General features: G+C 38.6%; 1 protein-coding gene across 2 annotated transcripts in view; it reads right to left on the bottom strand.

Moving 5' to 3' along the window:
- The window catches only part of SGCD (sarcoglycan delta), a 421,219-nt gene that overhangs the window by 181,026 nt on the left and 215,913 nt on the right, over window positions 1-24,280 (bottom strand). For both annotated transcript variants that reach the window (XM_070233939.1, XM_001503564.6), the window contains exon 3: window positions 22,734-22,835. In XM_070233939.1, coding sequence (XP_070090040.1) covers window positions 22,734-22,835 — 102 coding nt within the window. The remainder of the gene's footprint in view (window positions 1-22,733; window positions 22,836-24,280) is intronic.

The following is a 24,280-nucleotide window of genomic DNA, read 5'->3' on the forward strand; positions in this document are numbered from 1 at the left end:
GCTACTGCATCTACTGGATAAAGGCCAGAGATCCTACAGGGCATGGGACAGTCTCTCACAATAAAGAATTTTCCAGCCCCAAACGTCAATAGTGCTGAGGTTGATCAACCCTGGTCTGGAGGAAACCAGTCAGGGTTCCTGTAGATATCATAAAAGCAGCTTCTGCCTGGAGAAGTTTCTTAGACTCAGAATCTCCCTTGGTTTCTACATCCATGACCTGGCCTTACTTTCATCTGGACTTCAGTCTTTGGTCTACACTTCGGGTACCTGCCTCTATTTTCCTGAATTCACATACCTAGGTCACAGGGTCTGCAGGTTCTAATCTCGAAAGATTGGGGACTAGTGCCTGGCTCTCCTGTTTTGGAATTCTTGCTTTGTAGTTGCCCTTGATTTGCTGTGACACTTGACAATTCTTCATTTTGAGCCAGTGTGTGGCAAGGCAGTCAAGCAGAAGTCACGAGGTTGGTTATTATTAAGGGGAGACAACAGAGACAAGAGGTTAAGGCTTGCTCTAAATTCAGAGTGCCTAAGTGGAAATGTTGGTTATGCACCTTATTAGCTTTAAGACAAGTTATTCCATCTCTCTGAGGCTCATTTTACTGTTTTCTTCCCTGTAATATAGGGATAATAATAGTGCCTACTTTGCTAGGTTGCTTGGAGCATTACATGAATTAATATGTGTAATGCATAATACCTGACAGTATATGAAAGAGTGCTTAACTTAATTTTTTCCAGAAAGCTGGTTGCATTCATATAAGCTGGTTCCATAAAGTCAGATTGCACTCACATAATGCAGATAAATCATTCTGATAAAATCTTGCATTTAGATGTAGAATTCAAAAGTGACTATATTTAACATAGCCAATGCAAACTAAATTACCTTGAAAGACAAGATAGTTATTGTAAATAGGTGAAATGGTTGGCTTAAGGAAAAAAAGGGTGGCAGGGGCAGTGTCAATCTGGGGAATGGTGTACCCTGCCCAAAGGAATTAAAAAATTAACATCCTCAGCTGCTTCTCAAACACACACAGACTTACATGTGCATGTGCGCATGCGTGCATATACAGGCAACTTCTTCAAATTAGACCTGTTGTCTTACAATTGTAAACTCCTCCCCAGAATTTTAATAACTTTTAGTCTATAAAGATGTCCTCTTTTCCTTATAAGCTACCTGTGGTCACTTGCCCAAGATAAAGATGCTCAAACTCTAAGTGGATTAGACCCAGACTAGTCTGACCCAGAGTGTGTTATAATCAAACATCTACAAAGCCAAATATGACAGAAGTCATCTTTCCAAACACCGATGTAATCCTCTGACCAGCTTAATATACAGCGAGTTCTCTCCCTTCCTCTCAACTCTTCCAACACCAACGATTTGGCCATCAATCCTGGAACTTCTGTTAGCATCCTTTAGTATGGCTTGTATTTAAAGTTTTAAATATATTTTGGGGATGGGGAGAATGAATGCTTTATATCACCAATTCAGCTGGGGAGAGGAAGAAGTGCCTGCACATAGTAGGCATGTAAATAAACTTTTTTTCCCACGAATATTCTGTCTACTGCTTTGATCAGCCCAACTTGAAATACACTGTATATTTTACATTCACTAGCCTTTGAAACCTTTGACATTTCAATAAAGGAAAATGTTTGCACTCATAATTAAAATCTATTACTTAACCAGTATATAATGAATACTCAACAGATGCCTGGCACAATGCTAGTCACTTTTCAAGGAATAAGTTATCAAGTTATACGGCATTATCTTAGCACTCAGAAATAGCACGATATTGTAGAAAGAGATGAGACTGTTGAAATAGCTCTGGTTTCAATTTCTGGTTCTCTTATTTGCCAACTCTGTGACCTTTGGTAAGTTATTTAACTTCTCTGAGGCTTCATTTCCTTGTATGTAAAATGTGTATGTCATGATTTTTACTTTATAGGGTTGCTATAAAGTAGAAGATTAAATAGCATATGCAAGGTTAGCCTAGTTCGCCACACATCTCATTTCCCTTTCCTTCTTGCGAAGCCTCCCTCCACTGCTCTCCATCCAGGATAAGGACTTAATTTATCATCTTGGCAAGACTGATACACTTTTTAAAGAAGGTATTCCAACAGAAATCCAAGAATCATAATTGATTCCTCTCTTTCTCTTCCCTTCCCTGCTCCCAGTGGTTGTCTCAGCAGCTCCACTCAACTTTACCTCCAAAATATTTTTCCAGTCTCTCAATTCTCCATTTTCTCTGCCACCATCCCATTCTGAGTTGCCATCATCTTTTTCTCGAACCACTGAGCAGGTCCCTTCCTGATCTGCCTACCCCTGCTGTTCTTCCCTCCTATGGTTTATTTTTCACACATCAGTCTCAAAAACAACATACATCCTTTCCAAGCTTAAAATCCTTCCCTGACTTCCTAGCTCATTTAGTATAAAACCCCAGGCCATCAACATTACCAACACAGACTTGCTTTCAGTTGCACAACTTGTTCAACAAGCTGTACTTGTATATAACACAAGTAGTAGACAGCTTGTTCAACTCTTTCCTCTCCTTACTCCTTCAACTGTATTAGCCTTCTCTCTGATCCTTGAGCACACCAAGCTTTTTGCCTTACAGCCTTTGCATTCACATTCCCTTGGTTTGAAATTTCCTCCTCCCTGCTCTTGGCATGGCCAGCTTCTTTGGGTCTCAGAAATAGTCTCTCTAACAACAATATCTAAATTAGACTCCTCTGTAATCTGTCACCATCTCATCACACTTTCTCTTCTTCATAGCTCTTAGAACACTTGATGCTTACTTGTTTTTTCTTGTTTCTCTCCTCTACTAGATTATTAACTCCTTGGGAGCAGGAAAATGTTTATCTTTTGAAAAATTGTATCCTCGGCTCATGGTCTGCTGACCAGCACCCAGGGGGATGCTTAATAGATCTTTGTGAAAAATAGTGAACAGTCCACTGCCATTGAAATTGCGCATGACCAATACACTGATAGCAAGGTAACTGGGTGAACACCACACCTCTGCTTACTGCTTCTACATGGAGAACGTGGCTCATCAGGATTTGATCAGCACTTGGCTATGTGATGAGACAAAGCAGCAAACTAGGATGCAAAGTAAGGATCAATAAATATCCTTCAATTAATCAGAAATTTAAGGTCCACCAATGCACAGAAGCATTTAAGGTCCAAAATTCTCACGTAAATATTCAGGGAGGAATAGGAGTCAAATGTCTATTTAAATGATGTGGTTTAGCTCAGGTTATACATGCAAAAGGGAAGCCATCTCTTGGAAGACATCCAAGTACTGTCACAGACGTAAGTGCAGAGAAAAAAACAAAATAAAACCAAAAATATCTGGTATACAAGAGGGACAGTTGTAATTCTTACCTCTTGCTTAAATAACTATTAAATACAGAGAGAAATCATAAACAAAACAAATAATAAATAATAATACCATTTGAGTACCTAGCATGCATTGGGATTGTGCTCAGTGCTTTACCATACATCATTTTTACCTTCTATCTAGACATACCAAGTTTGGGATAATTAGATAATATGACATCATGGTCAAGAATATGGACTTTGGAGTCAGGGAGTCTCGGATTCAAATCCTAGCTGCCTATAAAGCTTTGGACAAATTAAAAACCTTTCAGAACCTGTTTTCTTCCCTAAAGATAGAATTGACAATCATTCATATTTGGAAGGGGTGCTGTATATGTAAGAGAGAAAATGTACTATTCACTTAATGTTCTGCATGGTGCTTATAATGTTCTTGACTCCATGAGCTCATATTCACATTTTACAAATGAGGAAAATGTAGCTTTGACAGGTTCAGCAATTTGTCTGAGACCTATGTGGTCCCAAAGACTGTGGTTTTTCCAGTACACCTTGTTGCCCTTCAGATGAAATCCATTTGTTGAAATGTGTCAGAGCTGGAACTCATATAAAGAAGGAGACCCAAGTGTACCAAGTCCAGCAGGCATACTTCCCTTTCTCCTACAGCTCTCAGAAGCACCACTCAACACACAAAGGGCAGACACAGACATGGGAAGAGTGCATGGTATCTTCTTTGCCATGATTTTTGAAGGACCACATAGCACCCACTGTCATGGTCTCCCCAAAGTCTCTACCAAAGGGTCAAAAATACTATTTTGATTTTTGAGTTCCCTATAGTCCTTTGACATAATGCACACATCCACTGAGTTTAACATGTAAAACTGTTAGCTGTTATCTATAGCTTCCTTGGAATTAAATTCCAAGTAGGAATCACTTAGAAAAGAATTCAGAATGGAACAGAGAAATTGGAAAAGATGAAGTCATAGTGTGAAACTTGCAAAATTGGGCTAGAGCAAGACATCACAGTAGAGGGCATGCCTCTCTCCCCAAATTCCTTCCTTCCCTCCCCTTCCTCCATTCCTTCTCCCCTTACCTCTTTCCACTGATTCAATAATAATTTTTGAGCACCTGTTCCGTGCCATAAAATGCATTCAAACACTTAACACAATGCTAAGCAAACAGAAGTAGCTCAGAGATGGTTTTTTAAAGTGTTCCATAAGAGGCAATGCAGGGCAAGAAGAAATGAAGGTGGCTTAATTCACACAACGTCCTCAGACTCTTGCTGAGGGCTCTGTATGAGATACTGGGCGCAGAGCAATCATAGAGCTCTGGGAACAGAGCTGAGGGATTGAAACAGCAGCAAACCTCCAGTCAATCATGAGAGAGAAGTCTCTAGGTACAGGAAGTCAAAGATTCTGGCCCCTCATCCTTGAATACTCCAAGATCACAGAGTCAGCAAGGTAAGGTATCAAAATAAAGCAACAAGCACAAAAGTAGAGTACATTCAACTCCAAATTCAGCAAAATTGGAAACATCTTTCCATTGAAGTTTTTCTCCTCTGCTTTTCAAATATTTGCTTTCTTCCTTTAAAAAAATGAAGTGAATTGCTCCAAGTGACATCTCCTTAGCATCCAGTAGAATCACCTTCAGCCAACCACTTAGCTTACCTTATTCAAAGGCAGTTTTTGCCAAATGTATTATCCTAAAGACCCTGGGGCTCTGAGAAAGCCAGGAAAGATTTATTAACCAAGGTTCCTTCTGAGAGCATACCAGAACAGCCCTTGGAAGCTCAGCAGCAAGGAAATCATCATCATCTCTCTTTTAGTTAACTCTTACAGGAAGAAAAGTTAGTGTGCTTCTCCAGGCCTACTGTGGTAATATGGCAGGGAAAGTCATGAAAGCAGAAAAATCCCTCTTCTAGTCACTGTGGTCCTTGTTTTTCTTTCTATTCACTTGGGCATCCTGAGTGGGTGTAAACATTTTCTTCCTTCCACCACAGTGTCAAGAACTTTATATACAGGATAGGGTGGGACTAGTTAAGGCAGCACTCCCAACCATTTTATCCTGAACGTCAGCCAATCGTAGGAAATATTTAGGAGGATATTAAGAATAAGGTTTCAACCAGGCCCCAAGATATAATTGATGTGAAATTCAAAAGTAAGATATCATGTCAAAACATGCAGAACTGACAGCGGAAATATCCAAGACATTCTCACTGGTTTCAAGAAGATGCAAGGGTCAGGGATGTGGAGGAGAGGGGATTTGCGAATAGATATTTTTGGAGGGGAGCTGCTGCTTTCTAAACTCAAACTCAATGAGAAGAGAATTCAATGAATCCACTCTGAGATCTTGGCATGTTTTCCCTGCCACCAAAGTCATCAGAGGCTTCCCACCAGGGAATCTGGAGGGTATTGGAGGCAGGAGAGGGCTAATTCAGAAAGAGTGTGTGCTCTCAGAGTTTGTCAGGGAAGGTATGTATGATTGTTTGTCACAAAGCAGAGGTGGGCCAAGTGGGAGAGAGAGTGGTCCTGGAGCCCTCAGAAGTCTAGGTGAAGGGGACTTCCTGTGAGGCAAGAAGTTTTCACGTGGAACAGAAGGAAGGATGAAGTACCCTGTCCAGGAATGCAATGGTTCACCAACTTTTCCATAATAGTTGTAGGAGATGGGCTGGGAATCTACAAAGAATCCAGAAAATGCTTCATGAGAGAGGAAGTCAGCTTAACCACCTACTAGTCTCAGAGTGCACAACGTCACCAGCTAAGTAACAACTGTCTCACCATCTACCACCACCAGAATCTTCAACTATAGCCAGCAGCTAGAAAATCATGAGAAGATGAGAACAGAGACAGTTGAAATGAACCCTACTCCTGCTCCCAAAGGTAGGGAGCCCCCGACTAAAGGCTGTGTCTAAGGAAAAGAAATACGCACTTAACTTTGAATGAGGTTTGAAGTATTGAAAAATATCTTAGATGAGACATTTACAATTTCTGATTTCTTCCTGTGTTTTGTTCCTTAAGGTACCACCACACTGTTTACAACTTTTAAGTGGGCAGAAAATCTACTAGGAACTTCCCAAATTTTCATGGGGGAGGCAGAGGAGAAGACCACCCACAAATCAAATGTCAAAGGAATATTGAAGACAAAAAGTGTTATATTTTAATTATATTATGAGTTTTGCTTATTTAACATGCCCATTACATATTTCTTCAACAAATATTTGTTGAGTGTCAAGCTCTGTGGTAGACAAATGAATACAATGGTGATTAAGTCCTACAACAGGACTCCCAGCTGAAAAGAGGTCACAGTACAACGGGATAGAACGGGGGCTGCCTTGACATAATATTTTTTCCAAAGTAGATCGATATTGACATAGAAAACATATGGTTTGGGTAGTTTACACCCAGATTTGAATTCCAACTGCTCCATACACCAGCTAAAGAAAATATCTATTTTGTACGTTAGTTCTCCTCTCTTATAAAATGAAGATAACATTATCTACTGTTTAAGACTGCCAAGATGATTTAAGGAAAAGGTATAGAAAGCACATAGTATACTTCTTGACCCATAAGATCTCAAAAAATAGTAGAGGACATCGTCAATGAGATACTGATATGGCTAGTACTCCATGAGAATCAAACGGACAAAATAAACGGATATTGCACTTAAATATCCCCATCATAAAAGCTAAAATGAAAGATTTAACAGAAGGTATTAATTCTTCCTAAATAACTTACGTCTCACTACTCATCTTTCTTATTCTCTATAAAAATTCCTATTCAACTGATTGTAATATTTTGATTTCCTGAACTTTTATTGTATAAATGATCAGTACCATATAATCTAGGATTTAATTGTCTTATTTCCCATGTTTTAATTATTTACTTGCACAAAGGCTTATCTCTCAAATTATGTTGTAAGAGCTCACTGAAGGCAGAGAAGGCAATAATATTTCGGAATATTTTCTAGAATGCTTTAGATCTTCAATGACTACGGGCAGAATTGAGTAAAAAGGACTTAAGTTTTAAAATTTGCCAGCCTGTAAAAATGCAGGCTATTCTGAGCTCCTACTGTAAGTGCAAACACAAATATAGTAATCTTTGTAATCTCTTCTTAAACTGGGAACCACTCTCATGGCCAAAGCAGAAACACTTCTTGATACCTGCAAATCACCCTCTAACTGATGAGAAACTTCTTTTGGCCTTGAAGTGGGTTCTACATATTACAAAGACAGACAGGTAGAGAACAAACTTTCTCAAACAATTCTTTAAGTCGAATTTCAACATGGAATCTCATTGAGTCTGCCGATGGCATTTTGAAAAGAATTTCATTAAATGTTGCTAACATGTCATAAGCTCCCTTAAATGGAAGGGTAATGGCTCATAACATTTGTAAGCTTTTTAATTTCATGGAATATGAGCAGCATAATCAGGACCTATTAAAGTCAATCAACTGTGCCAAGTGGGGCTACCTACCTTTGCTTTTGTTTCTGTTTTCCTTGTGGGTACACCCCGTGAACCAAGAGGCAACAGCCCAGTATCATTCTTTAAAGTTAACACCAGGGTATAATATTCTGAACAACCTCTGATGAAACCATCACAGCATCATTTGCATGTGTGGGTTGAATACACACCTCTTGGGAAATGGCTTTTGGCTTCTGGAAAAGAGAGATTTCCCTTTCCATTTGATTCAGCTCAGAAGGTACAATTTTGGTAGGATTCAAAATCAGTCATCTGACCAATGTAACTGGAATTAATAAATGGAAATGAACATAAGGGACCTTACTTATATTTTCAATGACACAGAGGTGTCCAAACTACCAATCCTTCAAGACCAGTCTCAGGGTTTTCTTCTGCCATGAAGCCTTTAATTAGAACAGTGGCCATGGATAGGGGCTAAGTGGCTGGCACTGTTCTAGGCACCCTATACATGTTTTCTCATTCAATTTTCAAAACAATTCCAGGATACTATCAGTTGCCCCATATTATGGATAGAGAAATTAAAGTGTTGAGATGTCAAATAACACGGCCCGAGTTACAAAGATAGTGAGTTGCAGAGCCAAGCCTCAAAGTCAGTTTTAGTCTGGCTCTAAATCACATGTACTTTCCTACTGTGCTATATTACCGTCACATTCATCTTATTACAAGTCTTCCCATGAGAATGGAGATATCCAGAGAGAGCATTTCCACATGGGGACTCGAGGGGATCAGGTAGGGTGATAAACTAGGATGAATGAAGGCTACAGAGTCAAACAAGAACTCACCCCATGGTCAACGGAGAAAGTACACATCAAAGTTGGGGAAGCAGAACTGAGTATAAGGAACCAACTTAGGGCAAGGTCACAGTGGAGGGATTTAGAAGTGAGGAGGGCTGAGAACAGGTTAGGAAATGGAGTAGAGGGTAAAGTAGGGCAAGCAATGTAAGACTAAGACTGTGAACACATGGAAAGATTAGTTACTTTATGACTGTGAACACGGGATAAAGTTAGAGTTCCACTTTTGTGCACTGCTGGGTGTATAGTGTGGGGCACCTCTGATAGCTGGATGCAGGTGAGTAGGACCAGACAAGTTCATCATGTAAATCTTCACTTCAAATAACCAGAATGATGGGCACATAGATGGTGCCCAAATATAGTATCTGCATTTAATTACAAATTATGCAAATAATCATGAAAACATTCAGTTATTCCCTGGCTGCCATTGATGCTTACTGGACCAAGAAAATACACAAATTAGTGGTGTTACACTGACTGATATGCATACCCAGCATAATACCTGAAAGAGATGGAAGAAAAGTGTTCATCTTAAAAAGGTAAGAAAATTTTATCCAAGAATCTTTACTGTATTGTGCGGGTACTTTTAAACTATTTTGCAAATGAGTCAGTTTGAGTTGATAAAAAATGGAAGGAAAAGTTCAAGGAATAAGAATGGTAGTGGGATCTTGTACTTAGTATATTTGAAGAACTTATAAGAGAAATTGAATTGAGAATCAAGAAGATAGAATCCTTTCTCCAGAATTAATTTAGCCCTAATGCCCCCAAGGCATCCATTATGTATGATGAATTAACTTCTCTCCTACGAATCTAGGATGGTGCTAGATATTTGGAGAATTGAAAGAATTGAGAAAATAGTCATCCATATTTTTTGTGTTCCTGTAATTTCAGATAAGGAAGCAGAGTTAAGAAAGGCCAGGTCTTTGGAAATTTGGAATTCCTATAGGTTTTTATAACTTTATATTTGTTTCATTTTGATGGGCTCAGAACGAGAAACCAGTAACTTGTATTCTGAGGTTCTGGAAAAAACCCTATTTACAGAACCAAAGATCTCTAGAATATCATGGCATTTTTCCTGGGTCAGACTTACTTAGCAATGGATCCTTGATTGTTTCCAAATAGATAGTGTAATACAATTCTAACAGAAGGCTATGTGACTAGAGAGAAGTAACGGTATAGTGGGAGACAGTATAATTTAGGAAACCTGTGGTTTAAATGGAGAAAAAATGGCCTCCACAGGAAGCTGTGACTGCATGAGAGAAAACTATAGAAGAGAGGCCATCTGAAGGGGTGTAGGGAATGGCCAGAGAAACTGCGATTGGCAGAGAAGGAAATAAGATGCTCTCCTCTTCAGGAAACAGGCAAGGGTCCTGCATGCTTCCTTGGGTTGCAGGGAAAGTAAGCTAGGCCTATAGCATAGGCCAGTATCTAACTGCTGTCTACAATCCCAAGGTAACATAGGATTCCAGTTAAGAAGACGGATGTTAGAGTCAACACAGGTTGGAATATTAGATGTGTGTTCTTCCTAAACCCTTCAAAGGCTTTGACTGCTCACTTCTAAATAGAAGATCAAAATGATAGGTCCTTCCTACAGTTACTATAAGGAACAAATGAGGTAATTTTACGCTAGAACTGTGTCTGTTAGCTATTGCAATGTGAGGGCCTGATCACACACTATTTAGATTCAAATTAAGCAAACATTGAGGCGCTATTACTATGGGCTGGGCTTTCTGAAAGGTGCTTTAGCACCTATTAATGCACTTAATCTCCACAACAGCAAATCTTTTAATATGTTAATATGTTACAGATATTCAATATTAAAACAAAACAGCAAAAACCCTGAAGACACTTAGCAACACTTCAAAATTTTCTAATCATTCCCCATTTCCTGGTAGCAATTTGTTAGTTATCTCAAGAACAGAATGGTCCAGGCATCTGCTTAAGAGTTTTTACTCCTTTGCTGGGTCCAGCCTCAGTGGCTCTTCTGGCCACTAAGTTTACTGTTCAAGCCTGTGCATATAAAGCCATGGATATTATACTTTGTGGTGATGTAAGGACTTTTCAAGGCTAATTTTTAAAATAGAGGCACTTTTTGCCATATGGGTCAACTTTAAAAATCAAAACCACATAACTTTACCATAGTTTTGATTGAGGGGGCAACTGTCACCCACAATCCGTGACTGTGTTGGTGTTTGCCATCTTTTTATACTAACTCTGTTGTACTGTTGTCAAATCATGTCTTCTTTTCATTAAACTTCCTCCTGTACCTCCGGAACCAGAATGCCACTAAGACATGATGAAAGAAACACTTTGTGATTCAGTGATCTCTTTGTGGCAGCGATAGAAAGCACGGGGGTGAATTCCACATCTCTGAAAACTCACATAGTAAGACAAGTCACAAAATTACTGGGAATGCTAAGAAATAAATTAAAAACCTTGTTTTGTTAGCAACTGAAGTCAAACAAACATGAGAACTATATATCCATCCGATGATATGAATACTCACACATTTCTCATCTATTAATGAGCTGCTACCTAAGAATGCTTCATTTTTCTATAACATTCCTCTCATACTTTTTTTTTTTGAAAAAGGTTAGCCCTGAACTAACATCTTTGCCCATCTTCCTCTGTTTTATATATGGGACGCTGCCACAGCATGGTTTGATAAGTGGTGCATAGGTCTGTGCCTGGATCTGAACCTGCAAACCCCAGGCTGCCAAGTAGAGCATGTGAATTCAACTACTAAGCCACCAGGCTGGCACCTCCTCTCATATTTTCTAACATAACTGCCTGAGCTTTAACTAAGGGCTAAAACCAATCTACACAGCTTGGTAGTGGAAAACTGCAATTATCGTACCATCTGTATCTGTCTGTTATGGTAGAGATGCCACTTTTTATTTCCATCACTCTGATGTTACAAAATGGAAGCTGTGGCTTACTAGGGAAAGAGATCTACCTTGTTGCACCAAGCAAAGAAAAAACAGGATAGTTTGCTTGCCTCATTCTTTCAACGTGGCGATTTTTATTACAGTTTACCTCTCCCTCCAATACGCAACAAGTACATCTGGAAAATATTTATCAATCTTAAAAGCCTCATTTACTTTGTGGACCATTTGGTATTTGCCTAGAGGCAGAATCATTGCTGATAAAAACAGAATCCTTCATGGAAATGCAAAGTCCAACACTCATAATTTAGGCAACTGCCATTTGAAACATCACTGGTAGTAATCTACAGAGCACTGCATCAAAAGGTTATGCCCATCTGTTGATGGAGATCACAAAATCAAAGTAAGAGTACGTATTTGCTTATAATTTCACATGGTGAAGAAGTGTTTTTTCAGCCTCTGAAATTACATCTCCTGAAAAATTATCTGTGTTTTTGACAATGAACAAGTTTTTTAAAATTAAGACTAATAGTGCAACACACCCACAGCAATTATAGAGCACTGGATGTGAACAAGAGTTGCCAGGAGATGAGTATGTTTTGATTGAAGCGTTAAGGAAATAAGTTTTTTAAAGTGACAATTTTTCCAGCCCTTTAGGAGTGAAGAACAACAAAACTTATAAGAATATACTGAAACATCCTTCTTCCTTAAAGATAGCTTCTCTCTCCATTATTCTCCCCAAGTACTCAGCAGGTAATATCGGCTGTGAGATGCCACCTAACAAAAGTAGGACACTTCCTACCATTAAAGGAACATAAATCAAACCACAACAGACTCTGGTGTGCACTTTTCACTCTTAGATGTTATTTACAAAATAAGCAAGAAGCAGTCTTGCACCAAGCACTCATTATAGGCGGCTGGGATGTTCCTGAAACCAAGAGTGAGATGATGCTGATATGCCATAGTGATGATAAAGAGAAGCTCAGTGATACTAAGGGCTAGAAGTACTAGTTTTGTTCTCTTGAACTTTCCTGCCTGTAATGTACAGCTCTGCACTTGGGCGCTTTTGTGAGCCTGTGGATGGCATGAATCAAGGCTCAGAGCAGGGCAAAACAGCAAAGGAAGGCAAGATGGGCTTCCAGACCTTCACTTTCAATACCACTTCTATTTCTTCCACCTAGTCTGTCTCACTCCCCCATGGCCTCATGCCTCACAGTTACTCATGCCATCCTTTCCATAATAGAATACTTAGTATGCAGCTGACATAGATAATTAATCCATCTATAAGCTCCTATGAAAGATAAATTTGTCTTTCTCTCTCTACCTGAGAGTCTCTTATAGAATCTTTGAGCCAGAAGGATCCTAAGAGAACATTCATTCATTAAAAAAAACAATTTGCTTTCTTTCCATGTGACAGGCACTAGTCCAGCAACTAGGGGTACAGCCGTAAACAAAGCAAACAGTAATATTGAAATTTTAAATAATGCTTTATATTCAAGGTTGTTTTCTATAAACAGTAAAATTTAGATAACAAATTTTATATAATTATATAAAATAAATTAACTCTTAGAATCCTATAATAAATTAGTGAGGTAGTGCTGTTATTATGCCCATTTTACAGATGAGAAAAGTGAAGGAAAGAAAATGTCAAGTAATTTGCTCAGGGTAACACAGCTAGTAAATGGTGGTGGCAGGATTTGAATCCAGGAAGTTGATGCTCCAGAGCCTGGTCATACCCATCACTTTCTCTCTCCCTGCCATCAAGGATATTACATAGTAATAGGGGAGGCAAACAGGTAAGCATATAAATACATAATTGTGCAATATATACATATACTATATAGATAGAAATAAATATACCTAAGTACTTGATATGATGTAATATAATGAAGAAAAATAATGCTACTAGGTAAGGGTATATTTTTGACAGAAGGGTCAGGAAAGGTCTCCATGAGGAAGTGCCATTTGAGCAGAGGCCTAGATGAAGCGAGCTAGGCTGTCATCCAGCCTGGTGGTTCTCAGACTGTGGTGTATGGAACCCGCCTAGGGCCTTGGCATCCTGTGGCCCATGACAGGGCAGGGAGGGTGACAGGTGCAGCGCCCCATCTCCTGCCCAACCACAGCAGCTCAGCCTCCATCTGGTCCAGATTTTGGAGTTCCAAGTAAAATTTGACTTAAAAAAGATTCCATGCCTTTAAAAAAATAGAGAAAACCAGTGAGCATGTCCAACTTCTTCAGTTCACAGATAAAGAAGCTGAGAGAGAAGAGGAATGACTTGTTCAAGGGCTCAGGGCTGATCAACAGGACAATGAGAAGAGAACTCAGATTGCCTAACTTTGAATCTAGTGTACTTTCTAGAACACCAAACGGCCACCTTAACTCTCCTCCCCATCTAGGACGCTGAATCGATCTCTAGAGGGTATAGACAGAAGGCTTTATCCAAGAGACTGTCTCTCTCTGTTTGGAAACTTCATAACCAAACTCCAAGCACAGCAAGAAAAACTACACAGACCTTCTGGCCTGTCTTTTAAATAGCCTCCACCTCTGCCTCACACTCTCATTTATTTTTTCCCTGATCTTAACCCACTATATGTTTTCTTACTGTGTTACTGCACATATTTCTATAAGCAACTTCAAATCCTTTGTGGAAAGGTGTATGCACATGGGGGCATGGAGTATTTGCAGTAGGCGTTTTGACATGAATAAATATTTCTTAGTCTTCAAATTAATGGAATTCTACTGGTGGATCATTGGACACCATGACATGACAGGCAACAAGAACGAATTGGGGTCGCCTACCTGCCCAACGGCCTTCAAATCATACAATTAGACATTCTCAGCCTCATTTAAAGTTTGCACCTACTTCTACCAAAGCTCTGTCTGATATAGTTATGACTGAGATCTGACCAAAGCCCTCAATGACTCTTATATTTCCAGCAAGAACTACATTTAAGAAAAGCACACATAGTCAATTTCTCCCAATTTAAAGGAAGAACAAAAAACCCATCAGCCCATTTTAATCCTACGGCAACCAAAAGTCTTTGAATAACTATCTCTGTTTCCCAAGATAAACAAACAAACCAATCACAGTAATAAGTGTCAATCTATTCAAAGTTCGTATCTGTTAAAAAAAAAAAAATGGTAAGCAGCTTGTTCACGCTACGGTCCACAATAAATTGCAACATGTAAAAAGATAGATACATTTCGGGAATGACAATCAGCTTCACAGTACAGATGGGCTTACAGACGACCTTTCCCAATTTTTAATAATCTCCATAATTTATGTGTGAGCAAAGAAATGCAAAGATGCCTAATGCACCCCTCTGACTTAGTACAAATCACGTTTATTTACTCAGGCAATACTTCATGGTCCACTTAACTTCTTAATTAAAGACAGCAAGATGCTCGTGTTCCATGCAAGTGGCATGGAAAATACTGTTTTGTGTGCAATATGTTCAGCTGGGAGTTGAAGCTGTTTTGCTTACTGAGGAGGAGCCACCGCCTTCGTTTGGTTTCTAAACTAACCGGAGACACAGGCTCTTCTCATTGCAACTAAATTGTCAATGGAACCTCTTCAGACAAAGCATGTGCTTGTCTGCCATCCCCCATTACTTTTGTTTCTTTTGCTCATGCAGAGCATGCCAAATCCAAATTTTCAACTTTCTTCTCCCTGTCTGCCTCCTCCCTAGTCATGCTCTGTTGTGGTTCAAAGAATAAAGACAAAAAGGAGGCATGTTCTAGGAGACTCAGGGTGGGGAATGGCTGTGGTGGGCCAGAGCTCTCCAGAAGCTCTAAGACTGCTATCCTTTGCCATTGAGGTTGCATACAATTTCAAAACCCGCAGGAGCTAGACCACTAAGAGAAACTGGGGCAAGACAGAAACAAAATGAGAAGAGAGGAACAGTGAGTCATGAGTGACTATGATTCTTAAGAAGTCAACCTAAAATCTGAACTCCTGCATGATGAGACATATACATTCTCAATTCCATAAACCAGGAGCCGCATCCTTAAGGGACTTTAAGGACACGTAATATAAATGGCTTAAGTAGATTGGGTATGAGACAGTAGAGACTGGTGGAGACTATGGCAAACTGGAGAACAAATGCCCATCTAAGGAACCCAGCTGCCACTCAGCTCTAGCCATTAGGAATATCAAACCATTCTGCCAGATTTTCTGTTTTTCCATAAGAATCACAAAATGTAGATTTTTTTAAAATGTGAAATCTTCAGATATTTAAATATTAGAAACAAATTCGTGTTAAAGGGAAAATACTGTGTGAGGCAAATAAACTATATCTGTGGGCTGGATTCAGTTTCTAACTTCTGTCATAAACCATCATATTAATAGCTCACTTAATGGTTTATAAGGTGAGTCACTTAAGTTACTTTATTTAACCCTCACAATAAATTTATGGAGAATATCATCTCAATGATTAGATCAGCTATAATTAAGCTCAGTCTTGTTGCATTATCCACTGTTCTTTCCATTTTCCTTTTTTAGTACTTGTGAATTCTCTCAGGGAGTTAATATGCCTTCCAGTAAGTTATTCCTCATGAGAGGGAAATGGCCATGCATAACTCAACTTATCGTACTGAACACAGTGTCATGAGAAAATTAATTACTACATAGACAGTGTGTTGATATGGAAGAATACTGCAATCCTGGATTGTTGTTCTGACTTTCACTTCGTAAGTCCTACCTCCTTTCTGGACCTTCAGGCCCCATCCATTAAGTGAAGTGATTGGTCTAATTGAATTATTAGGGGCTTTCAACTTCTGGCCTAAATATGTCTTGGTAATTCAGGCTGGTGGAATAAATCTCAGTTCATGTCATACTAAAACCAAAATGGATTTTAGTGGCTGGGTCGGTGGTGCAGCAGTTAAGTTTGTGTGCTCTACTTCAGTGGCCTAGGATTCTCTGGTTTGGAGCCCAGGCGCAGACCTACACACCACTCATCAAGCCACGCTGTGGTATGCATCCCACATATAAAATAGTGGAAGATGGGCACAGATGTTAGCTCAGGGCCAATCTTCCTTGGGGAAAAAAGAATGAAAAAAACCCCTCATCCTTCCATAAAACAAAGAGATGATAGATCCAAATGTAAAAATTCATGGTGAGGAAGACCAACTCAGTGTTTCAAGGAGAACACAGGTGTTTCTTTACTTTCATAAATATCGACAAACTTGTGTAACCTCAAATCCCATTTTATATGTCCGATTCAGACTTTCCTATGAATCAACACTTAGACTGGCTTCTGTACAGCACTGGCATGTGTATGTGTTCTAATCCTTCAATATTCTGTTATGTTTGGCTTTTTTCTATATCATAAAATGAGTGGAAATGTCAGTACTGGATCAAAGTGTATAAACATTTTTAAGGTACTTGGCATATACTATAAAACTATTTTTTCAGAAAGACTGAAAAAAGAAATAAAATGAAAAGTAAAGAATGTGCCAGTAATCTGTGAGCACCAGGCCTAGCAAAAATCTTTAAGCAGAAGAATGAGAAAAAAGTGAGTTGAACACTGGAGGAATGGAACTCAGTTAAAGAAAAATCTTAAACTAAAAGCTATTGAAAATGAAATGGGTTTCCTTAGAGAGCTTTGAGTTTGTCACTAAGAAGCCATTCAAGAAGAGGATGAAAGATCATTTGGTTCAGAGGAAGTTCAAACATCAGATGAGATTTGGACTACGTGATGATGACATTGATAGTGAAAATTGTTGTCATCATCATCACCATCAGGAGAAGGGGGCGGGAGTATGAGTTACCGTTTCTGGAACACTCACTATATGTCAAGTTCTGTATCAAGCACTTTACAGATATTATCTTACTTATTTACAACCACCCATGATGCAGGTATTAATATCATTTCAATTGTACAGGCAAGAAAACAAGGATTTGCCAAGTTAAATGGTAGAATCCAATGGTTGCCAACCAAGTCCAGCAATACAGCATATGGGCTTAATCATGGTGCTATAGAGTCTCTTGGTACGGGCAGCTTTTAAGAACCTCATTTAAATATGATTTCTTAAGTCTATACACAAGTTTTGGTGAGTGAGAACATCTTAAAAGATGTGAGTTTTTATAGGATAAAAGAATTTAAAAGACATATAAATACACCTTATATAATAATTTTCTACTTTATTCTCTTCAATTAATTTTTTTATCCCTCTTCCAACTTCTTTTTCTACCCTCTCCTCTCTTGAACTTCTAAATTCAATATAGCAGTAGGCTAGGACCCCTATACTCACCCCAAGTGTAGTTTGAAGTGAGGATGGAGATAAATTCACTGTGTAACTTTCCCATTGCTGTAGGCCTGGCTCATAGTAGATGCTCAATAAATGCGAGTTTCCCTTCCCTTGTCACATCTCATGAAGTTATACAAAAGCACCCAAAAGTTCCAGAATCATGGGGAGCAAAAGCAAGAAACCTCTCAAAAGAAGTATGGATCTGCCACTTTGGCCAAACCGAGACTTTGCGATTAAAAGTCTCTTTAGCATTCATTCATTCAGTCAACTATGTGTAGCTCTTATCAAAACTTTGCAGTTGTGTTTAGCAATTAAGATTCCTACCACACTGACATGGGGAATTAAACAGAGTTTTTTGGCATTATATCCCTTAACTTTATAAATTTCTGTGCCAGTGCATTCAAGTAGTATTTCTAGGCACAGCCTGGTCTTTGAATCTGATGGTAGAAGAGTTAATTTAGTGTGTGCCCTTTTCAATCTATTTTCTGAGCAGCATGATACTTTAACACTTGGAAGCTATGCATCCATGTGGCTAAAGCTAGAAAGTCCTGGGGCTTTCATTCAATTGCCAAATGGAAGTTTTTTACAGAGATGAACATTCTCTCATTAATTTATCTTCCAAAGTGATTGCTATCACACTAATCAATTTGTAGTGACTTTACCAGGGTTGCAAACTTCAATAATGAAATCAGATACAGTATTGAACATTGTGTGGATTGCTTAACCAATCTGTTCCTCTCAGATCAATGAAACAAACCAAATGAAGTCAAGTGTTCCTTCATTAGTTAGCCCCACTTAGAGGGGCTGAGTAATCTTGTTCAAGTGGACACTGATCTCTTTTCAATGGGAAAAAACAGAAGGAGACACCCCATGAAATAGAAGCAGCTATGATCTATGGAGAAATGATATTACAGATAATTATTCTGAGAAGAGTCTTCCAGAGGTGGTTTATAAGCAACGGTCAGATGCATCAGAAAAAAACAATAAGCTGCAGCTGCCAGAGTGGAGAATGGAAAGCTGCTACATGTGAGGTTCATGGGAGCATCATGTGAGGTTATGATTCAGCAAGCATGGTGAATTCTATTGGTTGCCTACTCAACAGTCATTCCCCCCAGCTTCTTTGCTACCAGAACTCCAATTCTGTTGAGCTGTCAATTATCCCTGTGCTTGAGGGCCAGGGAGCTGTACAGACTAAATCACCAGCTTCTCATCTTGTTCTTTTGCTTTTTTTGTCCATCATACCTGTTTTCATTCTTTGTGAAAATTCAAAGATACTAATTCTACCTTTGTTGCCATGCTTAATATATTATTCTCTATTCCCTTGTCAGTGCTCTGATGGCATCCAAAGAGAAATATGAAAGGTCTCTGCTCTGAGCCACTCCTAATATCTCTCCCCAGCCAAACCAAGACAGAGTCTGACTGCAGGCAAAAAAAAAGATCTTTTTCTCCTTTAAATTGGATATTAAATACATGGTAAAAAAAAAATGATAAAATGGCATAGGCAATTTATTCTTAAAGTTATTTAGTTATGCAAATTGTATGATTCCATTTATACAAAGTTCTAAGAAATTCAAAGTAATATTAGACAGAAAGCAAATTAGTGGTTGCTTGGGGACAGAAACAGAGGGAGTAGAGTGGACACAGCAGGATGAGGGCATGGAGAAACTCTTAGTGGTGACAGTCATGTTCATTATCTTGATTGTGGTGATGGTTTCACATATATATAAATACGTGAAAACATCAAATTGCACACTTTAAATATGCATAATTTATTCTATGCCAATTATATATCAGAAAAGCTCTTAAACTTTTAAATTTTATTTAAATATGGAAAATTTACTGTTAATATATCATTTGGAGGAAAAAGGTACGGAGGAATATGCACAGTATGGTTTTGTCAAAAATATATCCTCACGGAAAATGCCTAAAAACATAAGCTAAATTGTTAACAGTGCTTGCCCTTGCAAGATAGATTTAATGACACTTACATTTTTAATGATTCATTATTCAATTTCACAAATAATCTACTGAGCACATTCTATTTGCAAGACATAGCAATAGGGCTGGGAAATATAGTGGGGAAAATCCAGTCAATCTCCTGTTCTTTCAAATTTATTTTCTTAAGCAAATAAGAAAGTCAAGTGATGACAGTTACGGGGGGAATAAAATCAAGGTGATGTTTTATATCTGAATGTTGTACCAAATGAGGAAGGTCTTTCTAAAATGGCAACATTTGAACTGAGATCAGGATGACCAGAAGGAGCTTTCCAGGAAAAACATCTGGTAAAGAATTTTATCGGCGTTAGTGAGGAGTTTGAATTTTATTCCAGGTGCAACAGGAGGTCAACAGAGAGTCCTCTGCAAAGGAGTGGAGGGACTTGACATTTTGAAAAGACTACTTTGGCTACAATTTGCACTATGAAGCTAAGAGTGCAAGACAGCAGAGACAGGAGGCTACTGCAATGGTGCAGGTGAGAGAGGATGGTGGCTTGAACTAACGGGTGGCATGTGATGGAGCAGGGTGGATGGATGTGGGCACATATTCCAGGTAGAGCTCACATGACTTACTGACAGATTTTCTTATATATGCATATCTGCATGCCTTTTTTTCTTCAGTTAGAAGATATTTGTTTTATTGTCAGAGACGTATAAGGCTAAAAATATTTATTTACTACTTATTTTTTGAGAGGAAAATACTTTCTTCAGCACAATGGAAAAATAGTTCTAACATTATTTTCTTTAAACAGTGATTTGAAAGCATTGAAATTAACTCACTAATTTTTCAAGATTAAGTTTTTTGAGATTATCATTACCTTTCAAGCTTCAATCATTGTATCTTTGAATTGGGATCAGATGACTGCCAATATTGCTAAAAGTTCAGTGCCTGATTATGGACCTAAGATGTGCCAGGAGTCCCTTGTCTAAAACACATTTATCAATTCTTTTTCCACAACAAGGAAACTTATTTCTGTATATTTTACTTAACACATATCAGATGTTCTACCCACAATCTTAAGATCTGCTCTCTTGTACCAGATGCAACCTAGCCAGAACATTTACGTATTTATAGAAATATCACTAATATAGGAGAAAGGGGTTGGCAAACTATAGTCTTGTGTGGTCCTTGAGGTAAGAATGCCTTACATTTTTGAAGAGTTATACAAGAGAAAAAATGAAAGTCTAAAATATTTACTATCTGGCTATATAGAAAAAAGGCCAACAGCATTAGAGGGAAATGATCAATTCAAACTACTGAGTTAAATAAGTTTCATATAGATAAGATTATTAATCTAAAGTACAACGAAGAACTCAAATGATGATGTAACTAACCAACTTGCTATGTTGGGAGAAGTAAATATAGATCAAGAGCAAAGCATATAGCAGGTTATTTCTTAAATGCTTGAAATCAGCTGTCTCCCTTCAGTCCAACACAGAATCACCACCCAGCCCTCCTTGTTATGGTTGCATCCCATTACTCCTTCTAGGACACAGCTTCCTTAAAGACAATGGCTATGATTACAGCAGTCTGGATACTTTAAGTGCCCAAGACAGGCTGCGATGAGTCCCAGTGAAATGTTATAATCATCAATTGGGTAGCTGAACTAATTTGCTCTTTGTGATGACTAACATCATGGCTCCCTCCCTTATACCAGGCACACGAAGAAGTAAACTTATTGGCAATTCAGTAGTTGAACCACTTTAATACATTCAGTAGTTTAGATAGCATTCAGATAAAATTACCCACTGCATCAAGGTGCTGAATTTCGTTATTTACGCTAATCAACGTGCACAATGCAAATGATGCTTTGAGGAACTTTCATGTTCCTCCTTGCTTGCAGGTAGACACAGACCAATTCCAGGCAGAGCAAATGCATTACTAATCCTTTTTAACCAGCAAATTCCACCACTCCATCAAAAAAACAAAAATAAAAACCAAAGAAACAACGACTAGCCCAAAAAAACACTCAAAAACAAAAGTTAATTTTTATAATACTGGTTAATAAAAGCAAAATATTGGGGCTGGCCCAGTGGTGTAGTGGTTAAGTTTGTGGCCTCTGCTTCAGCAGCCCAGGGTTAACAGTTTCAGATTCGGGGGGCGGACCTAGCACAGCTCATCAAGCCATGCTGTGGCAGCATCCCACATGAAATAGAGGAAGATGGGCACAGACGTTAGCTCAGGGGTGATCCTCCTCACAAAAAAAAGAAGAGAAAGAAAAATATCTAAGAATCACCTCCATCATTCCAAAAAAAAAAAAAAGAAAGAAAGAGATTGGAAAAGGAAAGCCAGGAGGGAGACTGGCTAGCAGAAAAGCTTCAGAACTGGATTTCCTGGGTCGAAATCTTTGCTCTCGTACTCCATAAGTGTGTGGCTTTGGACATAATACTTCTCCAAGCCTCAATTGTTTCATCTGTAAAATGGAGGCAACGATCACCACCACCCCAGTGGACCAAGTAATAGGTAACGATAATGCAGGCAAAGCAGCGAAGTGCATGGAACAGAGCACACAGTCTAGAATGATTATTTAAAATCCTATTTCAGAGCATAGTTGTTGATATATTGAATTCATTCTAAGTCACCTTGCCTATATTGTCCAAATTCTTAACAGAAAACAAAATTCTAGTTCTTTATTTCTGTATTTCCAAAGATGGCTTTGAAGCTCTTGACAATTAAAAAATGATTGCAATATTTTCTTACATTTGTATAGTCCTTATGGCACCTTCACATTTATTGTCTTGCTTTACTTGCAGCATAATCTAGAAAGTTGGTTAGCAGAGGTTATCACCCCCTATTGGACAGGAATGGAAAGAGGCTCAGAGAGGTCATCTCACCTGCTTACAGTACCACAGTGTTGGTTATACGCAAGACTTCCTATGTGAACGCAGCTCACTACTTGCATTACTACCCCCGACCCCAACCCTCTATGCTCAGCTGATGGCAAGATAAAGTTCCCCAGATTTAGATTCCAGAGGAACAATAATTCCTTCTTCTCTCAGCGAAACTTACTGGTCGGGACTGGATTTCTTTGGCGTAGAGAGGTTGCAAGAATTCTGAGACTCCTTCTAGCTTTAGGCCTTCTTCTGTGATTCTCAAGTTTCCCATTCCATCCTGAAATAGAGGCACAGAATAACATGGAACATGTGATTAGCCAAAATTTCAAAATACCTCAGGCTTTCAAAAACTGAAACAAAGTTATTGCCTTTTTTTTTTTTTGAGAGGGTAGAACGAGAAGTGGTCCAAACAAATACTCAAAATACTGGAAGGCATTGTTCAACGCAATTATGCATATTACCATCTTTACCCACTTATTCTGAGAAAATTCTATTCCAAGCAATCTGTAACGCCCCCAGTCATTCACTAGCATAGATAAAGGAGGTCCTTTTTGCTTGGCAGTGCAGAAAGAATGGAGGCAGGAGGTGAGTGGGAAAAGAGAAAAGGATGATTCCCCAGGGTAAAGTGAAAGGTCCAGTTTCTAAAACTCTAGCAGAAATTACAAACTGGCAGTCTGTTGGTCTAATCCAGCCTTTGGACATGGGATGTTTGGCTCATAAAACATTTAAGCCATCAAATTAGTTACTAATAATTTATTATAGAAATATTAAAATATACACAAAAGTAGGAAGGATAAACAGCAAACACCTATGTACCTATCATTCATCTTCAACAATTACCAATTTATGGCTATTGTTATCTATTATACCCACCACGCCTACCTCCTTTGTTTAAATATAACCATAATACCATTACCACACCACAAAAAAAGATCATTCATTAATATCATCAAATACCCAGGGTTGATGTTTGAATTTAATTAATATTTATGTTCTCTCTGTATATTTGCTTATGTGAATCAAATTTCCTGCTGCAATTAGTTGATATATAAAACACTGTATCACTTCCTAAAATCTTCTTAGTTGGAGATTTTCTCTCTCACTCATCCATATATAAATACACACATCCATATATATATGTATATATACACACTTTATTTGATAAACAAAGCATGTCATTTTTCTAATAGCATTGCCCAGAGATTTTGCTGAACATTCCCATAATTTCATATAATATGTTCCCCTGTCCCCTGTATTTCCTATAAATCAGTAGTTAGATCAAGATGCTTGATCAGATTCAGGCTCAGTTTTTTAGAAAGAATACGCCCTGGGAAATGGAATATATTAGTTTTCTATCGCTCCCATCACAAATGACCACAAACTCGGTGGTTTGAGACAACAAAAATTTATTATCTTATAGTTCTGTATGTTAGAGATCTGACCCAGAGCTGAAAGGGTGAAAATCAAGGTCCCAGAAGGGCTGCTGCATCCTCTTCTGGAGACTCTAAGGCAAAATCCAGCTGTCATCTTTTTCTAGCTTCTCGAGGGTGCCCATGTTCCTGGTCTGGTATACCCCTCCATCTTCAAAGTCAGCAATGGCTAGTTGAATCTTTTTCACATCTCATCAGTCTGACAACAAATCTTCTGCCTCTGTCTTCCACTTTTAAAGACCCTTGTACTTTCATTGGGCACACCTGGGTAATCCAGCATAACCCTATTTTA

The sequence above is a fragment of the Equus caballus genome, chromosome 14, assembly GCF_041296265.1.
Source record: "Equus caballus isolate H_3958 breed thoroughbred chromosome 14, TB-T2T, whole genome shotgun sequence".
NCBI lineage: Eukaryota > Metazoa > Chordata > Mammalia > Perissodactyla > Equidae > Equus > Equus caballus.